Source organism: Balaenoptera ricei, chromosome 4, assembly GCF_028023285.1.
Source record: "Balaenoptera ricei isolate mBalRic1 chromosome 4, mBalRic1.hap2, whole genome shotgun sequence".
NCBI lineage: Eukaryota > Metazoa > Chordata > Mammalia > Artiodactyla > Balaenopteridae > Balaenoptera > Balaenoptera ricei.
In genome coordinates this window covers 113,130,370-113,156,202 of record NC_082642.1, presented here as the reverse complement: position 1 = coordinate 113,156,202, position 25,833 = coordinate 113,130,370, and the positions used below count along the sequence as shown (strand labels likewise).

The following is a 25,833-nucleotide window of genomic DNA, read 5'->3' as shown; positions in this document are numbered from 1 at the left end:
TCTCTGTGATCGTCATGAACATAATGGAACACCACACAGCTCAGAGAGATGCTATGATAATATCAGAGGAGTTGGCTATAAATGACATCATTTCATCGCACTTTCACTCTTTTCATGGAAAGTTGTATCAAATACCAAGATGCAAATCAGAGGTTCTTGCTCCAAAGAGTGGCATAAAACAATTTTTCAACCCTACTTTTGGAATATCAAAATAAAGCTCAGGGTAATTACCAGGTTTGGTGTGTGTCACTTCTGGACTGAGAGGGATTTTAGGTTTCAAAGAAATAAATTGTGTTTTACTGGGAGCTGGAAAAATAAAGAAACAAAATAATCAACAAATCAATAATTAGGCATTTCAGTGTTTAAAACCGCAAAAGGAAAACCTATACCTCAAGTGCTATAAACCCATCATCTTGGGTGATTTTGGATTCCATTAAAATAATATTTCACAGAGCACCATTTAATGAAAATACAGTAATAAATTTTCATCTTTTTGAGAAAGCATTTCAAGAGAAATAACATTGCCACTAGTCACAACTACCCAAAGACAGTGATTTTAACCCATGATTAGAAAACCAAAATCAGTGTAATGATTTTGCACCTTATTTCACATTTCTCAGCCACATCTAAATCTTTAAGCACCAGAAAAGAGAAATGTTTTAAAATTAACATTTACTGATAGGTATAATGTCATGATCTACGGCATAAAGAAATTTTACTAACGCCATAACAGAAAGCTGTTTTTCCAAATGAAGTTGAACTGGAGGGCCTTACTCAAAAAAATGGAGAACTGTGTATAAGACGCAGCTTTAAAAACAATGGTTGCATAGAAGATGAGAAATCATCAGTGGTTTAACAGCTCTCCAAGGTACAGGACGATGTCTAAATGCTGAGTTCACATCAACCACCACATGGCCAGCTACCCAAAACCATGAAAGTTTTGGAGTTGATGTGCACTATGAGATAATTTAGTACTGCTGAAATGATCCAATTAGAACAGTGATTGAGACATTACATAAAAGCTGGCATACTGGACTTTCCGTGGTGAAATGAAGTAACATATTTACTAAGGACATATTGTTACCCAGTGTTGTCCGTGTAGGTTCAGGGCTTTTAGAAATTTTAGATGTAATTGTTCCAAGACTTGTGGTTCTTTCTGGTGGTGGAAAGGAAAAAAAAAAAATTAAAATATTCTAGAGACAATAAAAAAAACCCAATCCTCCAAAGAGGAACTGAATGACCCTTTTAAAATCCTGTCATATTTAGTCAGTGTTTACAAAGTATGCAGTGAGTAAAAGTTTGGGGAAAGAATTTTAAAATTCAGTCATAATAGTATAGCTATAAAAAAATTGTAATAAGCAATGGAATAATCAAAGCCTGGTTTGTTGAGCATGATTCTGAGTGTACTCTTCGACAATGAAGAATATCACATCCAGGTTGATAAACTACCTTTACCTCAAACTCTGTGCCATAATATATGTTGTTCCCCTCTCCTTTTCCTCTAAACCCTGCACATATTCTGAGGCTTACATCCTCAACTCTTACTTTCTTTTTCTGAGCTTCCACACAGTATTATAGTTTCACAAGCAGGTTGTATAATCTTACGTTGCTCTCATTGTTCATGATATAATCTTAAAAAAAAAAACAATACAAGCAATTGGAAAGCCAGAGTCATGTCCTCTGCATCTCAGCCATCGCCCTAGTGCAAAACTGAAAACATAGTAGTAGGCAACGAAAACAGGAACTGTCTGCCTAATAACACTTAAACTTAGATGCATGCCAGGAAAATAAATTACAGTATATCACTGTGACAGTAGGACTTGCTTCTATGTTTATACCAAAATTTGCATGCAAGAACATCATTCACTAAAATTGATCTAACAAGAAACAGCAGCGTATTACTTAGAAATGTGGAGGTAAATACAAAAGAAACATGCTAAAGAATTGGAGAATGGGTCTCGGGTAGAATAGGGTAGGGCAGTGGACTCCTCTTGTTCAATCTAAGCCTTGTAGTACTTAAAAAAAAAAACTTTGTGTATTACTTTGATTAAAGAAGAGTATTTCCCAGAAAAAAAGAACATCATTCACATAATTTTCAATAAGATCTTACTGAAAATGTTTGATACTTGTTATTTTGCATTAATTATTCATCTTCAGTCAATTCCAAATTTTACAGAGAATGTTTAATCTATAGAATCATTCTTTTTATAAGTAGATGGACATTATCTATTTGGAATTAAATATCCTGAAAAGTTAAAGAGACAGTTATTTACCAGGTTTAGTTCTTTGTGTTTTGGGCCTGAAGCGTCGTTTAGGTGTAGAAGGGACAGATGTAATTTGCAGGGGAGCTGTAAGGAGATTTAATATAGCTTTGATAAATGGTATTTCCCAGGGGTCAATCAGGTTGTAACTGTAAACTTGTAAATTTTCTGAGGGCAAGAACTGCTTTTTATTCTTTGTATCCCTAAAATGCCCAGCACTGTGTTTTATACACAGTAGGCGCTCAATAAGTAAGTGTGGATTGAGCCAAAAGGAATTAAATGTCTATATGAGAATTGAAGGTACATTGTTCACTTAACTGTACTGGAAAGGGAGGACCCTTGCGGGATTTAAGAACACAAGGTACAGTTAAGAACTCAAAAGGTGATTTACCGAACAGCACGGGAGAAGCACAAATATTTGAGATTTAGAGAATGGAAGGTTCAGAACTTCTTTAATTCTATATCTCACTACTAACCTCACCAGGAGTTAATGAACTTCATTATTCCAATAATTTTCTATTATAGAATATATGTTGTTTTACTCTTTTATTCATCTTTCTTTATCATATCCAGGATTGCAGAGCCTACTTGGTGCTCTTTATCCTTAGGCTACTTTGAGAAAAATAGTCTGACCAAGTGGTATCTAAATATGCTAACTGAAGGGAACTTATTTTAAAATAATTATTATCTATAATTTTGCTGCTATTTTCCAGTGGCAAATTTGAAAGAAGTATAGGGAATAACAAGAAGAAAGGGAATAATACTTCCCTTTCTTAATAATACTAAAAGAAGAAAGGGAATAATACTTCAAAACAATGTATGCAAAGATTGAATTTTTATGTCATACACCTGAAACTAATATAATGTTATATATTAATTTTACCTCAATTCAAAAAATACAGAGACACCAAGATCATGAAAATTCTTCGAGGATTATCACAAGGCTAAGTAGGACAGATAACCCAGTTCTTTGAAGAATTTCATAGTAGAGAATGAAGGGAAATGTTTACTACTGAAAATATTCTGAAAAGGCCAACACACGACCGATTCTTTTTGTCACTTTATCCATTCTTTCAAAGCACACAACTATACAGATGTCGTTAGTTACCAGGTGTTGTAGGTTGCATTTCAGGACTGGTAAAGATTTCCAGGTTTTGAGGAACGAACGGTGTTTCACTCGGAGCTGAAAACACAAACACCCCATCCCACCAAGTAATTCCGGTTAAAATGAGGTATTTTAAGAGTTTCAGCATGCTTTTAGATGGTGTTACAAAGCACATGCTACCAGGACATGATTAAGGATGAAAAATGCATGAATGTTGTCTTGAAAGCTGGTGGATGAAATGATAATTTAAAGTGGAGAAAAGGTCAGAATGAAATTGTTCAGTAGCTGACTCCAGGCAGACTCAATGCATGGAAGAGAGGTGATACAGGCCACAAACACACGAGATGGGAGGATATGGATGATGAAGGTGTCCATGCAGTTTTCAAAGCTTTTCATTCCTTTAAGGATGGAAAAAATATCATCTATTACAGTTTTAAAAAAAAAGAGAGAGAGAAAGCCCAAAATGGAACATAAGATGCCTGCATTACAGGAAAAAATATATATATTATATCCAGAAATAGGAAAGAAATAAATGATTAGATGTGATGGAATGAAATGGTCATTTGGAAGAAAGGCATTTACATGGATTTTCTTTCGATGGAAAACAAGGCACAATTTTTCTGTTTAAAACATTACCCAGTGTTGCCCTTGGCTGTTCAAGAGTTCTAGAAGTTTTAGATGGGACAGAATCCAGAAATGGATCGCTTGTTGCTGTTGGAATAAATGTCAACATTTTTAAAAGCAGTAGAAGGCCCCAGGAATAAAATACAAATTCCAGAGTAATAAATTATGCCTCAAATGGGGAAAAATATCAACAGCACTTGAGAGATTGCTGACCAACATTTTAAAACTAGTGATTCATTAGGAGTTGAAGATGAGCTCATTTTTAAAAACATGCAAACTTCAAATGTTAAACCATGATAAAACAATGTTTCATATATTGAACTGTTTTCAAGTGGTTTTTCTGGTTCCTTCCCTCTGTTTCTTAAACTGCTAGCTGAATCTACTCTTAGCATTCTATTTCATTTCTTAAAATTTTCTGCTGCTGTTTAAAATGATTTGCCTTTATTTATCATGGTGCCAATAGAGCTAAGATAAGGCTACACACACACACACACACACACAAATACCAGACATACGTCTTTGTGTGGCAGAGACCAGTATTATTTACTTTGAATCTCCTGAAGTACCTAGTTTAGTAAGTGCTCAATAAATACTTGCTAGAAGGAACTATTGGACTGAATTAAACTCACTGTAGACAGATCAGTAAGTGAATGCCAAAGATTAGACCCAACTGAACTTCTATAGACAAATGAGTGACATGATTGCTCTAGAGATGGATTTCTCACCTTGGCACTATTGCCCTTTAGGGCTGGATGACTCTGGTGTGGGAGCTGTCCTGTGCATTGCAGCGGTTTAACAGCATCCCTGGTCTCTACCCACTAGATGTCAGTAATACCTTCCCCAGATACCAAAAGTATATCCAGCCATGGCCGAATGTTTCCTCAGGGGGAAGGGAGCAAAAGCACCCCCACTGGAGAACCACTACACCAGGGAAAACTAAGGATCTAAAAGCTTTTTAGAATGACTCTGAACAACAGAGAGATAGGCCATTATTTTACTGTGCCTCAGTGGCAACCTAATCCATCTGCACCTCCCACATGTGGCAGAGTTTATTTACTGATGGATGTGAAGAAATAATCATTCAATGGAAGAGGTTGGGTAGAATTCACCTCCCTGACACAGATTGCCATGGCTCTCCTGTGGAGCTCTAGAGAGCGCACTTTTTCATTCTGCAAAAATGAAAGGGAGAACTAGGTGCAGTACTGTCAGAATACCTGGCATCCACAAAAAGAACTGAGAGGCTGGTGTACCTGTGTGGGGCTCTGATATTTCAGGCTCATCTGATGTTGTAGGGCTTGAGAAAACATCGTAAGTGGCTTTTAAAACAAAAGGTAAAACAAAAAAGAAGATGTTAATTTTAATTTTAAAAGATTTCATGACGTATTTTAATGCTGGCTGAAAGAGGACATTTTCACGTAGGTGTTAGTGAGCTTTGGCTGTGGGCTACTGGTCAGGTCAGCAACGTGTAAGCAATCACTAAAAGACTTGCCTCTAGTCCTTCTTGCCTTGAACTAAAGGCCTTTATGCAGTGAGCCCTGACACTGGCCCCTAGGGTGATGTGAGCATAGTGCTATTTACAAGGAAGTAGTGCCAGCTGTAAATCAAATAGCTTCAAAGAGTACAAACATAAATGAAATCAGATGGCAATTTGAGATTTCCAAAGAAGGAAACAGCAGTCACACTGAGGTAATTTGCACAAAGACTACAGCTTGGTCTTTGTACTTAGTAAAAGTTACCATCATGATGTCTGGATAGTACTTTACAGTTTGCACAGCACTTTGCAGGTTGCACAGCACTATATAGTTTGCACAGCGCTTTCTCATATATCAACTTATTTAACTCTCTTAACATCCCTGAGAAATAGGCGAAGTAGACATTAGCCCCATGTTATAGACAATGGGGTAGTATCTCCATTTTCTAGATGATAAAATTGAGATTCACTGGGGAGAGGACATTTGCTAGTGGTCACGCACTGGGACTGTCAAATTCGACCTATTTCCCATTCCATTAGCAGGGCCAGGAATGGCAGAGTTAAGACCAGCACCTTCCTCTTGTACCATCCTTCTTGCCATTTTACCTAGAGGCAGCTTTCTACGTTCCTCCATGGAGCCAAGAGCCCATCTATAATCTAGGTGGGTTTAAAGATAAATTTTATATTCTACATAAAGAAAAGTAGGGTGACCTTAAAAATACAGGTTGATTTTAATGTAGGGATAACTTTCACGTTCACTTAAGAATTGAATTTGCAAGCAAAAACAGCATCAAAATTAGAAAGTTCCCATTTCTGTACAAAGAGCTGTCACCATGGTAATGAGAGGTATAGAGGAAGCATGAACTGTCAGGAGGCAGGTGTCACTTCCCTTGCCCACTGAAAACGGCTGTACAGAAATAAACTATAAAGGCAGGAGCTCATGGGAAAATTTACACACTGGGGTTACTTGTAATTTAGTGACAATGTAATGATACTGAACCGTTGCTAGTTGAAGCTGTAGGGAAGCTAAGATCAGACCATGCGACACAGTCTGATAATGCAGAGGGTAATTATATTGCACTCCATACAAAAGAGGCAGGAAATATATTTCAGTTTGTGAAGGTGAATCTACTGCTTTGCAAAATCTTCAAAAACAGAAAGAATATTATGAGTTAAAATATGCAGATATCCCAAGAGTAAATTTATTACCTTGCAATGTAAAGTTTTCTTTAGTCTAGCTACAGTTTCAAAGGATCAGATAAGGACAATTTTTAAAGGACAAAAATGTTGGCAGCTGCTGATCTTAGGTTCACTTTAAGCCAATTTCAAATCATGGATCCAGCAAAGTCAGCTCGCCCTAACTACTAGACAAATCAGGAAAACTTTACCAACTTGTATTTAAACCCCTTGTACTAGCTAAGAAATTGTGAATTAATAGCTGACTTATTTATATTTTATATTGTTGCTTTTGAAAAACACCATACTGCCTTTATGTTATCCTAACTCCCGCATTTCCCTTCCATCTAGTGACACTGGACCAACTTTCTTATATTCTTGTACTCTATTCCAAGAGATGATATTTATTCAACCTCTTTCTACTTCTTTTCCATATTTACAAGGCCCTTCCATTCTGGAGGTTCCAAGTCAGGCCTCCATCTTCCCTCAAGTTATTCCCAGAAGACACTGTCCTGGAGAAAGAAGCCCTCCTTCCATCATCCTCTGGCAATTGTGACTCACGTCTGAAAGTTCCAAACTGTCAGGGACCTCTTACTTCCAAACATTTTCTCAAATATACTTAAGATTAAAATCACACATTTGCCAGCAGGTTTGGTCTCTGATTATTTCTATTTCTGGAGTTTCTGATAGCTGAGTGCTAAAACACACAAACACCACTCGCTGGAAGTTTTATGTTATTTGGGCAGCTCTGAGAAGCACACTACTACCTCATTTCATGGGTTAAACAAGAGTTTTTGATTCTGAAGTAATGGATGTCAGAGGACAGGACAGGGTGGAAACTGGAGTTCTCCAAAAATCAACCACTCTTGACTTCTTTGCAAAACTCTTGATACAAACAGATGGAGAGATATACTATGTTCTTGGATTGGAAGAATCAATATTGTGAAAATGACTATACTACCCAAAGCAATCTACAGATTCAGTGCAATCCCTATCAAACTACCAATGGCATTTTTCACAGAATTAGAAAATTTCAGTTTATATGGAAACACAAAAGACCCCGAATAGCCAAAGCAGTCTTGAGGGAAAAAAATGGAGCTGGAGGAATCAGGCTCCCGAACTTCAGACTACACTACAAAGCAACAGTAATCAAGACAATATGGTACTGGCACAAAAACAGAAATATAGATCAATGGAACAGGATAGAAAGCCCAGAGATAAACCCACGCACCTATGGTCAACTAATCTATGACAAAGGAAGCAAGGATATACAATGGAGAAAAGATAGTCTCTTCAATAAGTGGTGCTGGGAGAACTGGACAGCTACATGTAAAAGAATGAAATTAGAACACTCCCTAACACCATACACAAAAGTAAGCTCAAAATGGATTAGAGACCTAAATGTAAGACCGGACACTATAAAACTCTTAGAGGAAAACATAGGAAGAACACTCTTTGACATAAATCACAGCAAGATCTTTTTTGATCCACCTCCTAGAGTAATGGAAATAAAAACAAAAATAAACAAATGGGACCTAATGAAACTTAAAAGTTTTTGCACAGCAAAGGGAACTACAAACAAGACAAAAAGACAACCCTCAGAATGGGAGAAAATATTTGCAAACAAATCAAGAGACAAAGGATTAATCTCCAAAATACATAAACAGCTCATGCAGCTCAATATTAAAAAAACAAATAACCCAATCCAAAAATGGGCAGAAGATGTAAATAGACATTTCTCCAAAGAAGACATACAGATGGCCAAGAAGCACATGAAAAGCTGCTCAATGTCACTAATTGCTGGAGAAATACAAATCAAAACTACAATGAGGTATCGCCTCACACCAGCTAGAATGGGCATCATCAGAAAATCTACAAACAACAAATGCTGGAGAGGGTGTGGAGAAAAGGGAACCCTCTTGCACTGTTAGTGGGAATGTAAACTGATACAGCCACTATGGAGAACAGTATGGAGGTTCCTTAAAAAACTAAAAATAGAATTACCATATGACCCAGCAATCCCACTACTGGGCTTATACCCAGAGAAAACCATAATTCAAAAAGACACATGCACCCCAATGTTCATTGCAGCTGTATTTACAATAGCCAGGACATGGAAGCAACCTAAATGTCCACTGACAGATGAATGGATAAAGAAGTTGTGGTACATATATACAATGGAATATTACTCAGCCATAAAAAGGAACGAAATTGGGTCATTTGTAGAGACGTGGATGGATCTAGAGACTGTCATACAGAGTGAAGTAAGTCAGAAAGAGAAAAACAAATATCATATATTAACACATATATGTGGAACCTAGAAAAATGGTACAGATGAACCAGTTTGCAGGGCAGAAATTGAGACACAGATGCAGAGAACAAATGTATGGACACCAAGAGGGAAAAGTGGAGGGGGAGGGGTGGTGGTGTGATGAATTGGGAGATTGGGATTGACATATATACACCAATATGTGTAAAATGGATAACTAATAAGAACCTGCTGTATAAAAAAATAAATAAAATAAAATTAAAAAAAAAAACCCAAACAAAAAAACAAAAAACCCCACAAAACTCTTGTAAATATACTTCTTTCTATACCAGAATGAAACACAGGAAATGCTTAGGTATCCCTGGATTTTAAAGGGCTTCTCCAGCTATAAAATTGATAAATAGCTAAGAGGGGTAAACCCTTTTATTTTTTAGACTCTACATGGCATCATGCATTATTGTTTAGAGGCAAACATCTTCTGTCACCAATGTTTACTTTAGTGGGTGCCATTCTCCAGCCATTTGTCATTAAGCACCATTTCTAATCTTGCATTCACAGAATATAAATGGGACCAAAATTTGTAGGAGAAGTCTAATGTTAGTAAAATAGGCAGTTCAATTCAAAGGCTATAAAAAGCAATTTTAGTTTCTTTCAAAAAACAGTAATGGCTTATAATCATGATAACTAAATTTTAGTTTTATATTTTTCAGAGAAAAAAATAATATGAAATAAGACACACTACAATTTTCTCATTTGCTTATAACTTCCTAAAACTACATTGCTAAATTATGTTTTGTTGGTTGTACATTTTATTTTTACTTTTAAAAAACTGATTAGGGGCTTCCCTGGTGGCGCAGTGGTTGAGAATCTGCCTGCTAATGCAGGGGACACAGGTTCGAGCCCTGGTCTGGGAAGATCCCACATGCCGCGGAGCAACTAGGCCTGTGAGCCACAACTACTGAGCCTACGCGTCTGGAGCCTGTGCTCTGCAACAAGAGAGGCCACAATAGTGAGAGGCCCATGCACCGGGATGAAGAGTGGCCCCCGCTTGCCACAACTGGGGAAAGCCCTCGCACAGAAATGAAGACCCAACACAGCCAAAAATAAATAAATAAATAAATAAAATGTTTAAAAAAAAAAATCATCTGTTAAAAAAAACAAACAAACTGATTAGATGCAAATTCCATAATAAAAATACTTTGATATTGCTCTGGAAACATGATGGCACACAGACAAGGCCTTTACAATGATCAAGAATTCATCAATTTATCTTATTCAAATTCCATGAATATTAATAACTATGTGAAAGACTTTTTTGTTGGACTGTTTCTAATTTATTATTTTTTTATTGAAGTATAGTTGATTTAAAATATGTTAGCTTCTGGTGTACAGCAAAGTAATTCAGATATATATATATACATATATATATATATATATATATATATATATATATATATATATATATGTATTTTTTCAGATTCTTTTCCCTTATAGTTTTTTTTTTAAACATCTTTATTGGAGTATAATTGCTTTACAGTGGTGTGTTAGTTTCTGCTTTATAACAAAGTGAATCAGCTATACATATACATATATTCCCATATCTCCTCCCTCTTGCATCTCCCTCCCACCCTCCCTTATAGTTTATTACAAGATATTGAATATAGTTCCCTGTGCTATACAGTAGGACCTTGTTGTTTAACTCTTTTATATCTAGTAGTTTGTATCTGCTAATCCCAAACTCCTAACCTCCTCATCTCCTTTCCCCTTTGTTAACCATAAATTTGTTCCTATGCCTGTGAGTCCGTTTCTGTTCTGTAAATAAGTTCACTTGTATCATTTTTTAGAGTACATATATAAGTGGTATCATATGATATTTGTCTTTCCCTGTCTGACTTACCTCACTTAGTATGATAATCTCTAGGTTCATCTATGTTGCTACAAATGGCATTATTCCATCTTTTTTTTATGGCTGAATAATATTTGACTGCATATGTATAAAGACTCCTTTTTAAACATAAATTCTTAGATGAAAGACCTCGTGACCTCATTAGGATAGAAACTGTGCCTGTCATGCTCTTTATGGACTTCAAGGTTTACCCCAGAGCCTTGTACATGGGAAGACTCAATGGAATTAATTGGCAAGATTTCCATTACAATGAACAAATAACAATGAGTTTGACAGTTGGGTAGTTTATGCTCTTAGTAAGGATAGATGAGAATAAATGAACAGATTCTTTAATTATTTTATAACACACATATGTGTGCACACAAATCTCTCCCTCTACTACACAATTACCTGCGATATGCTTGTGTGGCCATACCCTGCCATGGAAATAGAATCCTAAACACACATATAAAGACACAAGGGGAAAATACAATGGGACCATCAATAAGTAGCTGGATGAGAAAAGCATTTATAAACACCATACACAGAGTTCTCAGTACCATTTAAATAAGTGCATAAAGCTCTCTTCATTTCATGGAAAAATAAAATACCTTTCCGGTTGGCCTTGAAATTTGTGAATATATTGCCTGCAAGAAAATGCTCATGAAGCAAAACCAAAGGCTGCGGTTGTAAATCTCTAAGAGGCCACTGTAAATCTGTAAGCCATCTGCTATACTTAAATTCTATTTTCCTGATCTCAAAGCATCAACACCACCATTTTTTCCTATTTTTTCTCCTCTCTAGGGCTTAATTCAGCCCAGTGGGCCAGATCTATGCTAATCAACACCTCATAGGACGACAATAAGGTCCAAATGTAGAGTTCAACCTCTTTTCAACCACTGTGAGCAAACCACCTGTGGCTGAAACTTTCCAACCAGTATACCGCTCCTCAGGCATGCTGATCACTTCAGCTTTCAAGGCTTTAAATAATTTATAGAGCTTAAGTGCATATAGCAATTTACTAAAGTTCTACAAAGTACTGAAAGAATGAGACACTGAAAATAATTAGTAATGAACTCCTAAAGCGAGCTCCCAAAGTGGATTCTAATGAAAAGACTGAGGCAGACCATCCTCAGTTCTGCCAAGGTAAGTCTCTAAAGATAATTGTTTATTGCTCAAGGGGAAATAATTATGCCAGAAGGAGCTGTCATCTTAGTAATAAGTTACTGTACAATTAGAGGGAAAAGTCAATTTGTCTGGGCATGCTAGGGGAAGAACAGGCTGGAGAGTTTTCTAAGGATGCAAATAAACACACTGGATCATCTTGGGTTATATGAAGAAACCATTTTTTTATTTGATTATGGTTCAAATCCCTCCTGGTACTAAATGATGATCTTTTAAGGGGATGGCCAAGTAAATTAAGGATGCTTAACACTGATAGCATTAGAAGCCAGAAACAAAACATTGATTTCTATCCTCCTTCTCCAACCATGTTCTACTGGCTACCTTCCAGTAGAACATAAGACCAATTCTATTGCACCATCAGAAAGATTGACTTTTTTGAATGATTGTTACAAGCACTTAAGTATTTCTAAAATATGGCCAACTTTCTTTTAATATAGAATTTATAAATAAGTTTGCATTCTGGCATATAGTTAAAGAGCAGATTTTTATAATTCCCTTTCTGTACTTTAAGAAAAGGTGGATTTGCTAAGGAAAGCAAAATCAATCAATCCTACTTGAACATACTTTAGAGAAGGTTTAAACAAAGTACAATTCCAAATAATGAGATCACAAAATGCAGCTCTAATGAAGGATTGGGGCCAATAGACTAAAAGTAGGGAAGAATTTGTTTGATGGCTGCACTTCTCAGATTTCCTAGGACAGTCCAAATTCCAAATACCCTGTCCCACTCTTGCCATCAACTACTGAAATGATTTCAATATTCGACATGCAAGTTAGAATTTCCACATATCTTTTTATAGACAAAAGTAATACAGAAATCTTTTTAAGAGCATGCATTCTGATTATCTGATACAGAGTATGAAGTAAATGTGGAAAACAAATCTAGTAAACGTTGAAGGAAAATGAGTTTTACAAAACGTACTGATAAACCACGTTTAATGGTTGATAAAGAAACAAGCAGCTCCTGGCATCCAGGTGCCGGCCAGGCACGCACAGCTAGGCTGCTGTGTTCACCTACGGAACATCGACAGTTGAAAAGAACATCAACCTCAGACAAGTTCACTTGGTGACAAAGATGGACCAAGACAAAAACAAGACCATTCTGTAACTGTGTGGGACACAAACGTGTGAACACAAAAATTACTGTCCTCATATTCTGGTTAATATCTTTACCAATCACAGCTTTAGTCTCACTCCTCTTTTCTTGCCTTCTAGTTAAGAATTCTTAAGATATTCTGTCACAGATTATTCCCATTTTCAGACAGCATCCAATGCAGAGCAAAGCTTCGCTTCCTTGAACACTCCCCAGAATCACCTAACACAAGACTAAATCCCATAACATCCTCTTACTAACAGATCCACAGTTCCTCATGGTCTGCATTCTCCATTGTTACAAAAAGTAAATAAACCTAACTTTGTTCAAATACAGGTGTGTTCCTGGTGGTCTTCGGCTGAAGGCAATTGACATAGTAAATATAGATGCATTGCATGCCAACAGAGAAAACAAAATATGTTCATTTTGCTATAATAATGTCATTAATACCAGCTGAAATATATCATTTCTTCAAAAGATGTAACAACTAAAAACAAGACCAATGATTTTATGGACCAGCATTCAAGTACTATCTCTGCCTCTCTCTCTTCTTAATTCTCAAATAATTGCATTAGGAAGCCATGTGAGTAACTGGAAAATACAATAATCATATATGTTGAAACTAAACAGGAAATAGAAACTTAGTGCCTGTGTAAATTCACACAAAATCAATTGAGAAACAAAGGCTGAAATGAATAAAAGGGTTGTATGAATGTATCAACTCTTTAAATCACAAGTAACACATTTGATAAATTTTAATTTGGAATTTAACACGTTAGGAAGATGCCACAGAACATTTATACAAGAGGTAGATGGGAGTGTTAAAAGTATTAGCAGAAACAAGAAATACTTAATCGCCCACTTTAAGAAACCAATTTTACATTGATTTCAGGCCTCCTGTCCTATAACTGACCACATTCGATGCTTCTTATCTGTACCATGTGAAGTATTACAGACTACGGCGATAAGGCAGTGCTTCTTAAACTTTAATGCTCATACAAATCATCTAGAGATCTTGTTAAAAAGCAGATCCTGATTCAACAGATTTGAAGTAGAGCCCAAGATTCTGCCTTTCTATCAAGCTCCCTGGTGATGCCAATGCTCTCTCTCCAAACATCATACCAAGTAGCCCAGTCATAACAATTCAATGTTGCAAGGGCAGGCTAGGAAGTTTCTGTGGCTGACGCTTATGCCTGCAATCATACCTACTGAACTGTTACAGCCCATGACAGGCCCACACACTTCATCTAGAGACGGCTGGCAGTCGGCAGTTTTTGGAAGTTCTCTGGCAGCCTAAGGTGGGCCTAGCAGGAGGGAAACAGCTGAATAATGAAACTGCTTCCTGCGGCGTTAGCAACTATTCATATTCCACCAGGGCAAAACCAGAATATTCCTTTTCTGTAACTAAGGCAAAAGGAACCTTTCTTTTACTGGGATTTCCAATCTCATCTATCTTTGTCTCTTTGTAACTCTACAACATTCACCTGCAAACATATTTTCCCTACTCCCCAAAGCTTGCTTCAATTCAGGCTTATATATAATTCATATCCTAGGCATTGAAATTTCATAAGTGGTTTCCTGGAGGTTTTGGTCAGTTTGCTCTTAAATAATCATAAACACCAAAAATCTAGAGGCTGCTCAAGAGAAACCAGGAAGACCTTATATACCCTGTGTTTATAGCCCGGAAGTTGAGAGATAAAAGGGACCTAAGTGTTCTACTAACTCAGTGGGCCCCAACAATCTTTGGTTTGGAAGATGTGATACTTGGAAAGGACGTGGGGGTCAGGCCAGCTGGGCCACAGTGCAGCAGATAAACCATCACACACGCCCGCAGACCAGCATTGTTCCACGGTCTGCAGTGCATCTGGGCCTCTGTGTTAACGAACAGAACTAGAGGCTCAGTATGAAACTCCACCCAGAGCCTGGATTTTAGACTCAGGTGACCTGAATTCTGAAGGTGTTCTTACACCCACATGAAGTAATGGCAGTAGAATTTCAGGGTCAGTGACATGGGGAATCAAGGCTTAGAAAAGACCCAATTTAAGGCTCCTCTGTGTTGGCTGACAACTATAACCAACTTAGAAGTGTTTTCCCACGTGAGAAAACTAGGGAGGACTGCAACAGACATGCTTACTTCACTTGATGCCATCCTGGTATCTTTTGCTAAGATCTGAATCAATTACACTCACCAGAGAAAGGATCATTTGACTAAGATCTATGTGTCTGTGGGCTCATTCTCATCCTTTCTCAAACCAGTCCTGTGCTGGACTCCTTTCTGGAGAATACCACAGAATGGGGGTGTGTTTAACATCATTACATGAACTTCTAACTACATTATATACTAATTATATGTACTCAAAAACAGCACCACTAGAAGGTTCACAAAATTAAAATACAAATAAGTAAAACAAAAATCATAGAAGTAATCACACAAAATGGTTTGTGAGGTTTTCTTATAATTCTCACATGCTGAATATTTTCTTTAGTTGACCACTAGACATCAAAGAAAAGACGTAAATGCAAAAACTCTTTAATTGAGAAAAATCTATTTTTTAGAAAGGAAGCTATTTCACTCAATCAATTTTAGTGTTGGAATACAAGAATTCTCGGGAGAAAAAGCCAATTGCTATAGTTTACAAAAGAGCAAACCAGGATCCAGGAAAGTAGAGAAAAATAGCTCAAATAGGTGGTTGGTAGTAAAGCCAGAACTGGAACCAAGGTCCAGTGTTAGTGCCAAGACCTGTGGTCTTTCCTCTATATCACAATATGTTTACATATTTTAGGACTCAGTAATAATATCTTGCACAAAGTAAACTCTCAAACGTTCATTGGATATTTTACTGAAAAAGAAATATCTAACTGCAAGGGAAATATTAAATTCATACTCTTAAATCAGATCACGATGGGATTCTTATTTTTGTTACTGCTCTCATGTCACTAAAGAGATCTCTAGAAATTCAATGAGCCAATTCACAGTTCATCTTCTAGCCAGACTTCTAACTGTATATCCAGACATTAAAACACAGATCTTTAAAACAAATGCAAAAGCATTTTGCTTTTGTATTGAAAAAAATGAAATTCATCTAAGCATCAAGAATGGATTATAACTTTACCATTTACTACAAAGTATATGGATAATCAGCTAAACAACCTATAAAAATAAAAACGAGAAGTTATTCCATACTGTTGCTCCAATCTATTTTTTAAAAATAGAATGCAATTACCAGTTTGAGGCAGTAGAATTTTGGAATCTTCAGATATTTTACTTGTAGGCACAATCCATGGCTTTTGACTTGAAGCTACAGCAAAAAAGAAATGGAATTCACTGAGAATTTTTTTGAGAGGATAAAGAGACAGAAATAGGTTGCTGGTGTGGTTAAGTGGCTACCAGTAGCCTGAAATAAAAAACACATACTGATCCAATTAAACATCATCACATATCAAGAAGAAATCAATATACACCCGTTCAGAGAGCATTTGAGTAGAGACTAGAAGGAAACTAGAGTTTGGTGTCATACTCTCACCTTTTTGAGGACGGAAAACTAACTAAATGGGCTATATATGGAATTAATAGATTGATAATTGTTACTGAATTTGTAGAAAATCCAATCAGAGAAATAGTTGTTTTTGGCTTTTTTTTTTTTTGTTTAAACCAAATCAACCACTTGTTTGGCTAAGCTGACTGAATTCAGCAGTTCATTGAGGTTTGCATAGATAAGATCCAGTAAACGTGTTCTACAGAATTAAGCAATCACCACCCACGTTGTAACACCAGATTTAAGGTGCTGTTATTACCCAAGGTGCCCCCAGGTTTCTCAAAAGGGAAGGGTGTTTTTGCCTGAGGAAATTCTGGAAGCCTTTTCGGAGCTGCAATGAAACACACAAGAAATGTTATGGCTTGAAGTGTGAGAGAAAAGGTTTTTAAAATCTCAAGCTTCAAAAACAAAAAACAAACACACAAATGCAAATTACTCAGGTAAGGTAAGGGACTGTTAGTAGTATATATTTCTTACTCTTGTGTTTCAATGATGGATAATATAAGACAGCTTCTTTTTCTATTTTGTATAATCAAGCCACTGCATGTGAGGAGTTTGGGTTCTTCTTTTCACCCTTATTAAACTAGTGTCCTAATTTCTTCAGCTATGCGTACGTGTGTTCTCAGATATATTAAGTTTAAACTCAAGTCAAGCACCAAACACATATGAAGTAGAAAATGTCTGTCCAATAGTTTTTAAAAATAGAATTTCAGTAACTACATGACTTTATATTTAAGCTCCCCCAACAACTTTTTTGATATTGCACGTAAATTCTAAGAATTCTAAGAAGCAGTCTGCAGAAATACATAAATATATCTTCTCTTTCAAGAGAAACAGTTGAGTAAAAAGATATTTAGGAAAAATATAGAAAATAGTTTATTCAGTGACACAATAATGTTGAATTAAAAGAATCAAATATAATATCAAAATATGACTACCCCCAAGAAAAATTACCAAAGGATTTGTCATAGAGAAAGACTCTTTAGGATCCTAAATTATAAAATAAAGAATTTATAACATTTAAGGGCTTAGTATTGGAGAGTTTATTGTTCTATAAGCCATGTGTCCCTTCTTTTCTGTGAGGAGATAAATTTGAATGAATTAGCCTAAGGACTTCTTTCAAGCATGCATAATATTTCCAAGGTAATAATAAGCTGCAGTGTTTAATAATTTTTACCTAGAGTGCTCAGTGGCAATTCAAACCTAGGTATTAAAATAGTTTGCGGTGTTTCGGGGGTCCTTCCCCTGAGAACTGCAATAAAGAAGAATTCAGTTAGAAACTCCCTGAGTCAGGATTTGACATTGTGGCTTAACCATGTCATGTGAGGCATGCTCATAACAGAGGGTGCTTTGGGCAGCTGATGCCTTTCATGGAAATAGCTGGCTTTCCCTGGAAAAGTTTTACATAGTTATAATTTGAAGGTATACGTTCAAATGGCCATGGTGTGGCATGGAAGATCAACATCACAAGTACAGAACAAAATACGTACATGCTACTCCTTTTTTTTTTTTTTTTTTTTTTGGAGAAGAGAATAAAGCAGGTTAGATTCTCTTGGGCCAAGAAGCAGCTAACTTGCATGACATGAAATTCTTAGTAAAAGGCATGACACTTTTGGGGATTCTCCTTAAGTTTAGTACACACAAGACTTGGAAAAGCCAACTGAAATGGAAAGCACAGACATAGTCAAGACTCTCACTCCTCCAAGCTTTGTAGGTTAAAAGGCTGGCATTCTGTTTTTCTATACCTCCCAAGAGACTGGTAAAAAGGGTGTACAGTTAGCATATAGCATCCAGAGCTGCCTAGAATATTAGTCATCAGGATCAAGGTATGTCGTTAACTCTTTAATGGAATTGGTCCAAGAAACAGAAGATGAACTACTGCCAGTAAGGTAGGAAAGAAAGTGGGGAGGATGGGAAGCCAAGGCATTGGGTTTACTTTTGTATGAGGGTTGGGAGGTTCTTTTTTTTTTAAGAAAAAAAGTTCTTAGAATTACCCGGTATTGTTTCTGAAATGTCTAATGCACTAGACACAGTGGGTTTAGTGGTTCTTGGAACTGATTCAGGAGTCACTGGAAGGTAAAAAAGACGACTTTACAAATTAAGATAAAATGATGAAACAACTCAAGACCATAAGGCACTTTTGTTGCCCTTTAGAATTAGAACTGACACTTACACGGACTAATTCTTTTCAAGTTAATTATGTTAAGGGCTCCCTGGTTTGTGTCTGAACTGACACCTCCTCCCAACCCTTCCTTTCTGGGTTTGTCCACTTTCCATGTGTTCCAAAAAGCACGTGGAATTGACCCCCATGGAAGCATTTATCAGATTAATCATAATGTTGGGTCTGCCCCTTTTTCTTAGCAAGAAGTCTGGGGTATAGTAAGCAAGCACAGGATAAATATTTATTAAGCAAGTTAATAAATGGGCAGATAACATAATGACCCAGGTCAAAAAGATTTATTTAGAACTATTACATTTTTAAGACTTCTCTCTTCCAAACTGTAGTCAACATGCAAAGCTTGGAACTGGGTTGAAATTATGAGGATTCAAATGCTCAGTCACAGCGTTGTTTCAAGTGCTAGATCAAAGGTAAAGATGACCTTCAGGTAAATAGTTTTTGAGGAATAAGAACCAGGATCACTGAGATCTGGAATGAATTGTGAGCTACACAATTCCAGAATTTTGTAGGGTAAGGATATGAAATAAACACAGTAACACTGAATAATGAATTATGGTGTTTGCCTAAGTGTTTCTGAAGTGGAAAATCCTGAGGAAGGTTTGGCAGAGAACTAAGAAATCTGTTGACTCTCCCATCAGATACTATGCCAAGAGAAGAAGTGTAGTTGGGAATGCTTTTCTTGGTATTGGCTAATTATATTGAAATCAGAAAACTACCTAGGAATTTCATTCAAATAGCTTATTCCAGCATCAGAGTCTACCCTTGCTCCAACTCCCATGAACGTGGGGGATGGAAGGTCCATTTCTCACCTTTAGGTAGGACCAAGTACTTCTTACTCTGTCAGAAATATTTCTACTTGAATAGGTTTCTTGAAATCAAGCCATTTTATTTCCCCACCAATCTTTATTTCCTCTGGACTAGTTAGGAGTCCAAGAGTTTAGTACAAGGTAAATATCACTGATATTTCAATTCATGGCAATTTTATGGGTTAAAAAATTCACTTTAGATTGGAGTTACTTTGCTAAATGTAGATTTGGAGGAATTCTTGCCAGATATTTGTTTCACAGAGCTCTGGATGAAGCGGTATTGCTCTGGCAAAAACTCTGTAGTTCAGAGAATAACGTGTCCCCAGTGGGCTGGACTTGGGCAGTTCATTCATAGAAGACATGCTGAATGTTTGTTAGTAATGGTTGATAAACTGGGGAAAATGCATACTGCGTTTATTCTTTAAAGGATTTTTACAGAACTATTAGGTATTTTCTACCTGAGCATTGTTAATCTTCAAGAGACATTGTTACTAAATGATTCCAAGGTATTTTCATAGATATTAAACTATGGATTTATGAGGGGTAATGGCATTTTGCTAAACCAATCACTTGTGAAAGTGAAGAAATGAAAAAATGCTCTCGTGTCTTCTTATAAAAGGAAAGCACCAAAACCATGGTATTACATCTTAGTATAAAAATATTTCAGAATGTTGCGGTAACAACTTTCACTTAAAGTGAAAAATACAGCTTCCATATTACATATCAGTTATAGAATTCAATGGTTCATTTTGCATCTGCTGTTTTTCCAAACATTAAAGACCCAGAATCTCCTACTGTTGTGTGCTTATGATCAAAATGAATTTCCTACTGGCTCTTCACTGCAAAAAAAATACAGGCTTGTCAATCAGTTACTATTTGAAAAAACATATTATTTATTTTCTCAAAGTTAATAACATAGGGCTCTCATTACCTGTTACGGGCTGTGCTGGGATTTTTTCTACCTTTGGTGTTTTAGATTCAGCAGGCAGTGCCAAGGTTTCATTCTTAGCTAAAAAAGTCAGAAAACAAACAATTTATCTCACTTCCTCATAATAGAGTGTCCAAATATAATTCCCTCAAAACAATCAAGCAACAGACTATTTCAAGAAATCTATTCTGCTCTTATCCCTTCCCACCAGGCAGTCAGTAAATTCATTTTGCATTTCTACCAGGGATTAGTATTAGTAGTGACAGTCTTCAGAATTCCTTCTCATTAACCCTAGATAATTCTTTAAGATCTAAGTTGGCACTGGAATGAGGAAAAAAATCACAACCCAGTACTTGGATAGCTCTCAAGTCATTCTGACTCATAAACAGAGTTTCTTGAAGGCACAGGCTGTAAGGCATAGCAAATGCTCCCTGGAATTTTATATTCAATTACTCCTATTTAAAAAAAAAAAAAAAAATCAATGAATAGAAATTATCCATTATTATGCATGGTAAAAAATATAATAGGCTCTGGCTCTAAAGTTTTAGAAAAACATGAATAACACACATAGGAAACTAAGTTATTTGAAGATATTTGTGGTTAGGAAAAAATACCAACAGTTATTTATCTGAACCTCATGTTAACATAGATCTTTTCTTTGGGTCTGTGTGGGAATTCAGTGTAAAACAATGAAGTCTGATTTTTTTTTTTTTTTCTATTTCTTTTCTCTTCTGACAATTAGTCAGGAAACTTTCTTCTAAAATTTAGGTATTCCTTTTCAAAGGAAGTACATTTCTGTACCAGAGTTGCCCAATGATTAAGATATTCTCCATATTCTTCAAAATGCACTTAGGATTAACTTGATTCAGCTATTTAGCACACTGAATCAATGACCTATTTATAATATTTTGAAACAGTCTAGTGGCATGAAAGAATTCATTCATCTTTGAGATACCCTGATCGTGTCACCTTGAACTGATTATAATCAGATGGGATTTTTTAAGAGTCCTAAGGCTGTAAGGAACTTCTTGGGTTTCTCAGCTTTGGCACTACTGACACTTAGGGCTGGACAATGTTTTTTATGGGGGCCTTTCCTGTGAAAGGTAGGATAATTAGCAGCATCTCTGGCCTTTACTCCCTGGATTCCACCCTTCCACAGCTGTGACAACCAAAAATGTCTCCAGACACTGCCAAATATCCTGGGGAGGGGACAAAATTGCCCTCTGTTGAGAACTACTGATCTAATCTGTTCTCTCAAAGTTCTTTGAGGATGTAAATTTTGTAACTTCTTCCTATAGTTCACATCACTGTTGTAAAGACCATTTTCTTCTTTTCAGTTAACATGGGCACAAAATATTCATTTACTTCTGATGGACTTAAAGACAATTATAAAGTCATCCCCTTCACAAAGATCATGGAAGCAAATCAATTTTCAATCTGTATTATGGAAGTATATGATAGATTCCTAGAGCTTATGATTTTCGGGAGTGATTTGAGATGCTAGAAATAGGCGTCACAAGTGCTAGTGTACTTGCCATAGCTATCAGTCAAGTGTGTGTTCTGAATTGCTGTGCTCATGAAGCTGTACAGCATGTTTGTACAACAGAAATGTTTAATACCGTTGCTCAAATTAATTTAGCAGGGCATAAAGAGAAGGGACTCTTTCTGGAATAACTAAAAAAATAAACAGATCCAGTATAATTTTATGATAAATTCTATTTTTTACATTTCTAAATCTCATCAACATTTTTTTCCTTCTTCTTTTGTAGTCACAGCTTTGGTTTAGGACCACTGTGAGTGTTAGCACAGGAAAAAACGTTCAGATTACAAATTTTGATGAGCTCTAATCCTGTTATTTTCAGCATGTACCACAGGAAGTTTTTTTTTTTTAAACATAATTTTTTTCAATGATCTCTTCTTTTGCAGTGTCCTCTTCTCCTTCAGGATTATTTTTGCTAATCCTTTCCTTCCTGTGTAATATCCTACACTCTTGGTGTTTCCCTGGCTGACTCAGACTGTGTATTTATTTATTTTAAAAAATTATTTATTTATTTTAACCTCCAGATTCTACACTTTCAGGCAATGCTCTGAATTGCTTTGCTTTAGCTCCTTATGCATGCCCTTATGGGGTAATACCATTAACCTAAAATTAGGCTGCTAATGAAGAAAAACAGTAAACTACCTTCCCAAGAGGTGTTTGTATTCTCTACCCATCACTAATTCCTTATAGAGGCATACCCGTATTTCTAAACATGGCCCTTCGGGCGTGAGAGAAATTGATTGAAGGGAAAGAACTTGAATGGGGACTCTTTGTGACTCCTATCAAACCATGAGCATTCACCTACATTATCTATGTACAACTGGTCTTGGCAACAGCAGAGTAAAATGCCATTAGAAGACGGCCTAAACCCCAGGAAATTCCTTTTCCTCTCTGACTCTTCTGTACCGTTTTTCAACACAGTTGTTTCCTTTCATTATTGGCAGGCTAAGTCTTGGCTTTGGCAAACCCTTTTTATGCCCCTGGGAGGTGTGTGTATTACTAGCTTTCTTGTTTATTTCTTTCATTATTCATACCATGTGTTCTTAGAACAAAAGCTATTAATTTCTTGATGTCCCACATTGGGTCCTGCTGGAATGAGGATATTATTTTTAGGATTTACCCCCTCACACAGTAGGACTTCTCTGAATTGCAGTGATAAATAACTTCAGGAAACTTTATTTCTCCTTCATTGGTATAAAGAACTGTTTATGCTCACACTCTTCATAAAAACCAGTAAATCTAAAATGGAATTTGTAACATAGTCTAAAATGGTACATTTGATGGGTTTACTGGACATCTTCAAACATACTGCCTATCAGTCTCTTCAATGTGTAAGAAATTCACCATGTATTCAATTTAAGATAGGTGCTTCCCTAGAAATAAGTTTTAAAATACATTTACTATTTGCATTTTAATTTGTCTTCATTAAAATCACACTTAATCCTGAAGTTTTAGTGATTCGTATCAGAATAACAAAAGCAAAAAGCAAAGCAAACCAAAAAATCTACTGTTTAATTCTCTAAATTAAAGAAAATGAAAGGCTTGAACTGATATTAAGGTAGCAGGTGGAACTTTGCAAAAACAAAACAAAAAATTTAGGGAATAGTCCTTAAAACCATGAACTAAGGAACAAAACACATTTCAGTTCAACAGTGACATTTCTCCAAAGACGACATACAGATGGCCAAAAAGCACATGAAATGATGCTTGACATCACTAATTATTAGAGAAATGCAAATTAAAACTACAATGAGGTATCAGTCACACCTGTCAGAATGGCCATAGTCAAAAAATCTACAAACAATAAATGCTGGAGAGGGTGTGGAGAAAAGGGAACCCTACTACACTGATGGTGGGAATGTAAATTGGTACAGCCACTATTGAGAACAATATGGAGGTCCCTTAAAAAACTAAAAGTAGAACTACCATATGACCCAGCAATCCCACTCCTAGGCATATACACGGAGAAAACCAGAATTCAAAAAGATACAGGCACCCCAATGTTCATTGTAGCACTATTTACAATAGCCAGGACACGGAAGCAACCTAAATGTCCATCAACAGAGGAATAGATAAAGAAAATGTGGTATATATATACAGTGGGATATTACTCAGCCATAAAAAAGAACAAAATAATGCCATGTGCAGCAACGTGGATGGACCTAGAGATTGTCATACTGAGTGAAGTAAGTCAGACACAGAAAGACAAATATCATATCATATTGCTTACATGTGGATCTAAAAAAGGGTACAAATGAACTTATTTACAAAACACTAGTAGAGTCACAGATGTAGAAAACAAACTTATGGTTACCAGGGGATAAGGGAGGTGGAGGGATAAACTGGGAGATTGGGATTGACATATACACACTACTATATATAAAATAGATAACTAATAAGAGCCTACTGTAGGGGGCTTCCCTGGTGGCTCAGTGGTTGAGAGTCTGCCTGCCAATGCAGGGGACACGGGTTCGAGCCCTGGTCTGGGAAGATCCCACATGCCGCAGAGCAACTAGGCCCGTGAGCCACAACTACTGAGCCTGCGTGTCTGGAGCCTGTGCTCCCAACAAGAGAGGCCGCGATGGTGAGAGGCCCGCGCACCGTGATGAAGAGTGGCCCCCGCTTGCCGCAACTAGAGAAGGCCCTCACACAGAAACGAAGACCCAACACAGACAAAAATAAAAAAAAAAAGAAAAAAAAAAAAAGAACCTACTGTATAGCACAGGGAACTCTACTCAATACTCTGTAATGGCCTATATGGAAAAAGAATCTAAAAATGAGTGGATATATATATGTATAACTAATTCACTTTGCTGTATACCTGAAACTTACACTGTAAATCAACTATACTCCAATAAAAAAAAAAAGTGACAGGAGTGGTGTGGGAAAAATTCTGCTCATTTTCGGTCTCCTTCACAAATCCTGGTTTTTGAATTTTGATGAACAGATTAGGGACCAAATCAGTAAGAGACTGGCCAGCTCCTTCCTTTTCTTCTCCTTCCGAACAACTCTTTCCCAAGAGGCCACAACTAGAAACAAGAAAATCACAAATAGGAAAGCTCACTGGTAAAGACAAACATACAGTAAAAGCAGGAAATCATTCATAAACAAACATGATATCAAAACCAGCAACTGTGAGAAGAGGAGAGTACAAACGCAGGAAATCAGAATTGCATTTGAAATTAAGAGAGCAGTAACTTAAAACAACCTTGTATATATATAGACTGCTTTATCAAAATCTCATGGGAAATGCAAACCAAAAAACTACAATAGATACACACACACAAAAGAAAAACCTACCCAAATACAACACTAATATGGTCATCAAACCACAAGAGAAGAAAAAAGGAAGGGAAGGAAAAAGACCTACAAAAACAAACCCAAAACAATTAAGAAAATGGCAATAGGAATACACATATTGATAATTACCGTAAATGTAATTGGATTAAATGCTTCAACCAAAAGACACAGACTGGCTGAATGGATACAAAAACAAGAACCATATATATGCTGCCTACAAGAGACCCACTTCAGACCCAGGGACACATACAGACTGAAAGTGAGGGGATGGAAAAAGATATTCCACACAAATGGAAATCAACAGAAAGCTGGAGTAGCAATACTCATATCAGACAAAATAGACTTTAAAATAAAGGCTGTTACAAGAGACAAGGAACGACACTACATAACAATCAAGGGATCAATCCAAGAAGATAAAACAATTGTAAATATATATGCACCCAACATAGGAGCACCTCAGTATATAAGGCAAATG

The 25,833-nt window shown here is 36.5% G+C and overlaps 1 protein-coding gene across 32 annotated transcripts in view; it reads right to left on the bottom strand.

Annotated features, from left to right (window-relative positions):
• ABI3BP (ABI family member 3 binding protein) overlaps positions 1 to 25,833 on the bottom strand; it is a 272,912-nt gene that overhangs the window by 120,074 nt on the left and 127,005 nt on the right. For 22 of the 32 annotated variants that reach the window (XR_009502949.1, XR_009502948.1, XM_059921248.1 and 19 more), the window contains 10 exons: positions 20,522 to 20,599; positions 18,600 to 18,674; positions 16,865 to 16,936; positions 16,294 to 16,368; positions 5,241 to 5,306; positions 4,003 to 4,077; positions 3,370 to 3,444; positions 2,274 to 2,348; positions 1,085 to 1,156; positions 232 to 306 (listed from right to left, as the gene is read on the bottom strand). Coding sequence is in view for 30 of the 32 variants with exons in the window: in XM_059921248.1 (XP_059777231.1) it covers positions 232 to 306; positions 1,085 to 1,156; positions 2,274 to 2,348; positions 3,370 to 3,444; positions 4,003 to 4,077; positions 5,241 to 5,306; positions 16,294 to 16,368; positions 16,865 to 16,936; positions 18,600 to 18,674; positions 20,522 to 20,599 (738 nt within the window). In the remaining 2 variants the exon portion in view is untranslated. Of the gene's footprint in view, positions 1 to 231; positions 307 to 1,084; positions 1,157 to 2,273; positions 2,349 to 3,369; positions 3,445 to 4,002; positions 4,078 to 5,240; positions 5,307 to 16,293; positions 16,369 to 16,864; positions 16,937 to 17,782; positions 17,858 to 18,599; positions 18,675 to 20,521; positions 20,600 to 25,833 lie in introns of all 32 variants that reach the window. The other 10 variants (XM_059921257.1, XM_059921279.1, XM_059921276.1 and 7 more) reach the window with 7 other exon arrangements.